The sequence below is a fragment of the Dysidea avara genome, chromosome 1, assembly GCF_963678975.1.
Source record: "Dysidea avara chromosome 1, odDysAvar1.4, whole genome shotgun sequence".
In the NCBI taxonomy this organism is placed as follows: domain Eukaryota; kingdom Metazoa; phylum Porifera; class Demospongiae; order Dictyoceratida; family Dysideidae; genus Dysidea; species Dysidea avara.
In genome coordinates, this window is record NC_089272.1 from 53,791,368 (window position 1) to 53,800,050 (window position 8,683).

Here is an 8,683-nt window from a genome sequence, read left to right on the forward strand (position 1 = left end):
TATTCATCCTGACAATTGTACAATTCCTGGGCTTTAAATACCCTCAGCTTATCAGGATTTTAAAATCATTAAGATTCTGGTGGTAGGTCTCTATCTATAACTCAGACATCACACTAAAGGGTGAGCATATTTTGCTTTTTTACCACCTATTTTCTTTCCAGCATTTCATTTTTTCATGAATAGTGTGCTAAGCTGCTGCTCCTCAGTGTCTATTTTCCAATGTTTACCTATTTTATCAGCTTATCTTCATAAGATTTTCTGGAAAAATTGGTGCATCCGACCCTAACCACTCTCTAGCATCCAAGCTATATTACCATACAGTGTTATTTTTATTGTAATCAACTACCTCACCACCCACAATATGTTGTATACATTATCATTATTGAACTTCATTACAATAATAGGTACCTGAATATGATAATGTGTTGGAGCAGATCTCACAACTACAGTCTACTGTCAAGGAGAAGGATAAGGTAACATTGAGGTTGTATAGTAACCTTGTAATGATGTAATATTATAATAGACAATTGAGCAACTGAAGGCAAATATTACTCAACTCCTTGAAGAAAGAATGTCCACAGAAACATTATTGAATGAAAGAAAGAAAGAATTGGATAAATCAAAACGTGATTTAAAATTAGTTGCTGTTAAATATCAAGAAGTGAAATCTAACCTGGTATGTGTGTATATGTGTAAACTTGATCAAACTTTAATCAGTTTTTTTATCTTCGCACAATATTAAATTTGAGTTGACTTTTCACCATGAATGGATAGACACTACACAGTTAAATAACAGCCATGCCACTGGTTAGAGACTTATGCCAGCCACTTGGCACCTTGGCATGCTACTGGCCAGCTAGAACACAAGGCTAGAGGCATGAACTGTCTTGGACAGCTGCCCAGATGTTTTCTATGTGTATTTCTTTCACTGTGAGTAGCACAGGTGGCCATAAAAGCCTGAAGTGTTACATAAGATGACCATACCTTCCCACTAAACTCGTCAATATCAGTAGCCAGCTAGCTGTGACTACAGCCAGTTAACACTATGTAGTTGATGGTGAAAATTTTTAAATGCCGGCTATCCCAAGCTATAGGTTGAAATCTGTAAAATTACAAATCTCTCAATCTATTGGTGTATTTATGTTGACTTCCCAAATTTCAATGCTTTTATTAACTATAGCATAATGAATACACGTGATACATCTAATTATATCAACAATTCTATTTGTAGCAACCATACAAGTGTACATGTACATGACAAGACTTGTGTAAGGATTGTGGTAAATAGGCTAATAAAACAATAAACAATATTCCATAAAGCTACATGTATGGACATACTATGAAGTATCAAAAGAATAATTCCTGATAGGCACACAGCTGTATATACTGTAAGAGCAACAGCTACTACTATATAAGGTATTATATAGCCAGTAGTAGCTGTACCAGATACATCAGAAAACAATTATTATTGTATACTCCTAGCGTAAAGTAAAATCATGTATTATAAATAGTGTAACCAGAAATTATTAGAAGGTAAGGCCAACAACCTGATTGTGCTTTTAGTGTATCTTGACCTTTTAAATTCCTTTCATTAAAAATACCTATTAATGAGGCAGCATCTTCAGTTAATAAGCTACACCATTGTATTATTGTTGTGAGTGTTTATGGGTAATATACCACTTTCACTCCTCACTTCAAAAAAAATTTCCATTATAGCATAACTATCAGTGTTCAGGAAAGCATCAACAAGAATACTGTATATCAAATATATAACCGTCCAAGGAGGGAATGATTTACCATAAATCAGGAAATTTTCATTCGAGATAACTTAGTTTATTTTCCCAGTCCACAGACTAACCATGGTCCACCTTTATAAAGCTAAAACCCACAATCAATCAATCAATCCTGAGAAAATTCAGAAAGATACAGTACAGTTTAATTAAAGAAAGCTAGTGATTTCTGAGAATTCCTGGAATACTTTAACAAGAAACAGAGGTAGAACCGTAAATCAGGAAATATTTAACAGTAAGAATATTTCATGGTTGCCTCTACCAATGAAAATAAATTATGTGAAATATTTTCACTCTTGAATATTTTCTATTTGCAAAATATTTTATTTTTTGGAAGTCAAGCATTGCGATGTCAAAGCACTTGAGGAACAAGTACACTGTTGGAGAAGAAAGACTAATGGCCTACCGTTAGGGTTCCAATACCTAGTCTTGCGTGGCCAGTCACAGCTGGGCATCATTCAATGTACAACAGGTACCTGTATATCAACTTTTATCATATCTTGCATGTTCGTTTCTGGCGCACTGGCAAAATTACTTGCTGTACAGAAAAATTTGCTGGTAAAATATTTTTGTGGCTAGGGCTGTCCACAAAAATATAACACATCAAATTATTTGAATGATGAAGGCTATAGGGTAGTGCACATGTATCACTGTTTTTATTGACGGTTTGGTAGACACCTGGCATGTTGTCATGTATAGCAGTGGACATGACATTAAAATGATTTGGCTATGATCATATTCACTGTGTTAGTTTATACACTCACAAAGCATGTCTGTAGTTTCCCACACTTTCCCGTACATGCAGGTGTGTCACCCAAGTGAAATATATTACCGTAATTAAATAATTTTCGTATGGCAAAAACTTGTAAGAAAATTTCTTGCACAAAATTTTTTATAAAAGATTGAACTCCTCTAATAGAACAGTCATTCATACAAAATATTTTACAACAAAATTTTTATCATGAATAATTTTTGCATGAAAATAAAGCAAACTATGGTATAGGCTGATTTGCCCGAAAATAAGAATGCTCACTTGGGTCTGTGACCCTCTGATTGTGCATGTGATTATTTCAGGTGAATCACTTGTGTCCATGTTACATCTATTACAATAATAATCAAACTCAAAACCAACCTTTACTGTAAAACTTTGAGTATAGTTTATTTTGGATATTGCAAACTGTTGATTTGTAGGTAGGCCTACGTCAAATATGCTAGTATAATTAAAAAGTATGATAGGCTAGAGTACTATGCCAACATAATTCCATGAAAATGGATCAATACTCCCTAATAGAGCAGTCATTGGAAACTGCAAACTGCAATAGAGCACTCAAATGCATTGTACATAGCTCCTTAGATTGATACTCTCTAATAGAAAAGTCAACTATAGTGAAATACTCTAATAGAGCATTCACTGATTAAGATATTGTAACAAATGTTGCTAACTTAGAAACATAATGTAAGCATAATAGGAACACGGAAAGAGCATAGTGGATGAAAATTTTGGGAAATTCCTGAAAGCATTTTGGGTAAAACTTTAAGCATATTTGACTCAGGTGCACTACACTAGCATGTATATTTGAAGAATGTGTACATAACATGCTAGTACTTTGTACAAGTTGTTAAGGTGGTGGTCACCTGGACTTTCAGTCTGAAGTGTGCATTTTCATAACTCTGCTGTGAGCTCATCTAAACATGTATATATGCGAAATAACTCAACACCAGGCGATACGTCAATTGTTACACTATTCCTATGCTAATTTTCATGGCAATGTTCAGAGTTGATAATTATTATGAGGCTGATTGTAGGAGTATGCAAAAATTCTACTGTCATATCACTTCATGCAATATTCTTGGTGTATTAAAGGCAAACTCTACTATGAATGTACACTCCAATAGTATATGCAGGATGTAATAAACACCATTTAACACTGTGTCTAAGTCTGCGCCTATTATGCCGGCATAATTTTGAGAATAATAGGTCACCAATTTCGTGAGAATGATTCCAGAATAATGAGATGATTACAGGCATAATTTTAGAATTATCGGATGTTCACAGGAATAATTGGTGGAAGTAAGGGGCATGTCTCTTCTTGATTAGCTAGAAGAAAGAGTTAAGCTACAAAGAATGATATATAGCTGACATTATTATAGGAGTGCTGGCTGAAAAGAGACTGAAAAGCCTCTGAAAGATTGATATACTCTAATAGAATGCTCAAATACTCTAATAGAGCAGTCAGATAGTTTCACGTTAACAGTCTGCAGCCAGCATCAGGGAGATTATCTGCAATTCTGAACCTTCATGGTACACCTTATACCAGCGTATTGATATCTTCTTCATATCTTTAAACATAATGATATCATTATCTACCTAACTTATTATGTACAGAGTAGCTGTAGCTACAGCTTTAATACATCAATAATTAAAAACTCTTGAATTATTACCCCAGATTGCTATTCTAAGTCTGTTGTAACTACTTATGGCTACAAAATGATGTGTACGATGGAAGCTTCATCATTATATTGCTATTAATTAATTCTGGCTTAACTACTTAGTAGCATCTTGAAATAAGCGACAAATTGAATGAGAATTATTATGGAGTAATAGGCCAGATACATGAATAAAAAAAAGAATAAAGGAAGAATATTCTGGGAAATTCTGGAAAGAATAATAGGTAGAATTTTAAGCGTAATAGGCTCAGGCCTAGCTGTGTCAAGTAAAAACAATGCTAGCACACAGCAAAAATAGTGTTCCAATACTGCCTATACGGACTCCGTCTTTATTCAGTATTGGAACCACTGCATGCTTCAAAAACGTTTAAGAGAAAATAGACCACAAATCTATATAGATGACTCCAATGCTATTCAGTATTGGGGCCTGTGGTCTGATTTTGTCTGAGCACAGGTAAAATTAGTTCCAACACCAAAACATAGACAATAAATGCAGAAAGCACTTGTTATAATTATGAATTATGCTGTGGCAGATTTCAAAGCTTTAAGCATTCTTGCATCTCTGCTGCTCTACTTACTTTTAGGGGTGTCTTCTATAATAAGTTTCACAGAACAACAATGATGTTCTTCTTGTTGCAAAGCTCTGACCTTTAACACACGACTAGAGTGACTATATATTATTACGTAAAAACTAATTACATAATACAACTAAATGATTTTTGTAGCAAGATGTATAGCTTCATTTTTCAAAGGCTTACACTACTTCCAGGTGACCTCCACCTTAAAAGACCTGATAATTGTTCACATGTAATATGGAATGATAATAATTATAACAATAATGTACAACATGACAGTGTTCATTTAACCTTACTATTTGTGTGTGTAAAGGAACTGGCCAAGTTTGGAGGATCACTTTCTTTGAACTCCAGTAAATGTAAAGTATCATTTCCAGCAGTGGTGATCATTAACAAAGAAAACTCACTAGTACTAACACTTAAAGATATCAATGATGATAATGCTGTTGGGAGGGCTGGTACCATACAAGTGTTAGTGATGAACAAAATCTTTGAGTCAGTAACGGTTAAACCTGTCCTGGACATTGGTGGTGGAAGCTACACAATATCCTTCACTCCCACAACAGTTGGAGATCATGTGATATCAGTTGTAGTTGATGGACAACACATCCCAGGCAGTCCTCACAAGTAAGGAATGGTGTGTGTTCTATTAGAGCGTTTGTTAGCAAAATGTGCGTCCTTAGTGATTGATCATTGTAGCCATTTCTCAGCTGTATCCAGTTTTTTAAAATTTTCACCCAAGCCTTACACTACTCAGCTGCTGTTTGGTATAGATTTAGGATTTAGTAATTTATAGAAGTACAAATAGTTAACATTAAACACATTCACTACACAATAGTATTCAAATAGTACTTAAAACCTAGTCATAGTGGAGTATATGTGATTGTGGGTTTCACTATATATGGTGAAACTTTACTATTTATAGAAAACTAGCTTGGTTTCACCTCAATTTGTATTAATTGATAAAGAACCATTTAGTGGCTATCCTTTACGAACATCATCTCTTTATATACAAAGACCATGTATAGTTTACAAAGACCACATGAAACTGTAAACAAGTCTAGGTCCAAAGTATGGCTATGGCTTTGTGTATATATTATGTTCAATAATATCACTTTTCCATTTCTGATATTACCAGAAATTTAGCAGTGATAAGATTAAATTGAATTTTATGTTCATGAATAATTTAATTACCATATACAGTAGATCACATGATCCTGTCATGTTACTGTAGGATATCAGTTGTACTGAGAGACTACAGCAAGATGAGACAACAAGATTGTAGTGTGGTGACTGATTATGGAAGGAACAAGTTTGGTAGTCTCAGTGATGTTGCTATAGGAGTACATGGTGAAGTAGTTGTTGTTGATTGTATTAACAACTGTGTGATAGTGTTGGACTGTAACATGACATTGTTATCAGTGATTGGACAAGGAAGTGATGACAACAGATTGAACAATCCTTATGGTGTAGCAGTCAGTAAGGATGGCATCATAGCTGTTAGTTACTGGGGTAGTAATCAAGTGAAGAAGTATTCCCTACAAGGAAAACTCTTATCAGTGATTGGTAACAATAGAGGGAACAACAATGGCCAGTTTGATACTCCTAGAGGACTAGTCTTCAGTAGTAATAAAATGTTGTATGTTGCAGATACTGATAATCACAGAGTCCAGGTATTCCAACAAGATGATAAATTTGCATTTACATTTGGCAGTAAAGGGTCCAACCCTGGACAATTTCAAGGTCCTGTTAGAATAGCAATTGATACTGACAATAGAGTGTTAGTTAGTGACTTTGATGGTAATCATATTAGTCTCTTCAGTAATACTGGCAGTTTTATTAGTAGGATAACATGTAGCAGACCATGGGCCATTACTGTTAGCCCTGATGGTCACATCATAACAGACTGTGATGATAAGATTACCATATGGAGCCCCACCCATCAGTTGATCCACCAGTTTGGAAAGACGGGATCTCAACAAGGAGAATTTGATAGTATTCAAGGTATATCCATCAGTTCTACTGGAACTATTTATGTTGTGGAGGGATACAACAACAATAGACTACAAATTATCAGTAATAGTTAAATTGTTTTATTATGTGTTTATATGATGTAATCTATTATTACCATGGTTACTACTTGTTTACATGATATAATAATATTCTAACTAGAGAGGTTGATTGATACATATTAATGTGTGAGGGGAGATGATGTGGTTGTTACAACTATATACAATACTGAAGAGCAGCCATAAAAGTGTCACTTTTATAATGGTTTAACAAATACCTGTAATAGGTGTGTATGATACATATCATTGTTATATTGGATATTGATGTAAGCCAGTGTATCTACAGGAGAATAACAGGAATATTATTGAGGTACACAGTACTGTGGATAATTATAAAGTCTAATAGAACAATCACCACATACTGAAAATTAATATCATTCACAGCTATAATACTCTAGTTAGTATTACAGTCAAAATTGGTTGGGGAATGAAATTTTGTGAGCATTATTTGCTCAAAGATGTGAGTAGATAATGCTCACATAAGCATTTTGTGAGTATTATTTACACAACAGGCTCAGGTCTACATTGGTCAATCATACAATAAAGTATAATGAAATAGACATCATCATCCTGTTATGGTCAAATTTCTACCTATTATATGCTTTTGAGCATTACTAAAACTAGTCCCTGTTTTGTTGACATTATGCTTTTCATAAGCTATATTACCGGGTATGCTTTAAACTACACCACATGATCAGTCAGTGGTTAGTATGGAAAACACAAAAGAGGTATATGTGACCTGCTGAGAAAAGCCCAATTTGATTTATTGCATTTCTCGTACTTCGTTTTATGAAATTTTTGTCTAGAGGAAAAAATCAGTTTGCTTTCAGAGTTGTGATAGACAGCAAAACAATCAATTTGTACAAAAATTACAGACACTTGTTTAATTGATTATAAGTGTTTAGTACAACAGGCTACAGAGTTGGGACTTGTGTCATTCTGTTCACTATGAACTGGGGCATTCATCAAGGTATTGCTTTTGGCTTAAATACAACCACACTATTAAGCAAGAAGGTTGTTCAAGCTTAGAAATGGTGATGATGAAGTTACACTTTATACCACAATGTAACCAAACACACTTACGGTAATTCACTTTATTGTCGTGCAAAAACCTTTTGGGATAAAAATTGAGTAAAAGTATATTTGTACGATTTATGTAAATGACTGCTCTATTAGAGTAGTTCAATCTCATATAAACATTTTCGTGCAAGAAATTTTCATACAAATTTTGCATACGAAAATTATTTTAGAATGAAAAAAGAAGGAAATCACGGTAACTCATGTTACACAAATAAAGGTATTCTTACATTCTCAATGAATAGGCAAATCCATGGTATATTAGATATTTCAATTTGAGTCTTGCTTCACCATTTACTGAAGCAATTAAAGTATGCATAAAATTATTTATGTAGTAAATGATCTTTACCAAATGTATTTCAATGATTTATCTCAAAAACAGAATTACACAACCAAGTCAAATTTTCACTCATATATTATAATAAAGGGAAGTCATGTTCACATGATATTTGACCAATCAAATTGCTTCGTTTAGCCTTCAAGCTTAAATTTTAAGGGCATACAACTTAGTAACGTAAATCACCATTGTCCTGATCATGTGATCCAGTGACATCTACTGAAGTGAGGGATTTTTGTGGTTAAGTGATTACATTAGGGAGTTCCCCTTAATGCAGGTAAATTACATGCCTTATGTCCACAATTTTTTCATGAATTTATAATCAAGGTGGTCTCTTAGACACACACTAGGTGTATAGGGTGACCATGTATTAAGTGAGAAAACATG

General features: G+C 34.0%; 1 protein-coding gene across 1 annotated transcript in view; it reads left to right on the forward strand.

Moving 5' to 3' along the window:
• LOC136269212 (uncharacterized) overlaps positions 1-6,976 on the forward strand; it is a 47,637-nt gene extending 40,661 nt beyond the window's left edge. The window contains exons 10-13 of the mRNA XM_066064719.1: positions 405-473; positions 524-676; positions 5,127-5,440; positions 6,048-6,976. Of these exons, the coding sequence (XP_065920791.1) occupies positions 405-473; positions 524-676; positions 5,127-5,440; positions 6,048-6,900 (1,389 nt within the window). The 3' untranslated portion in view covers positions 6,901-6,976. The remainder of the gene's footprint in view (positions 1-404; positions 474-523; positions 677-5,126; positions 5,441-6,047) is intronic.
• Positions 6,977-8,683: the final 1,707 nt, after the last annotated feature.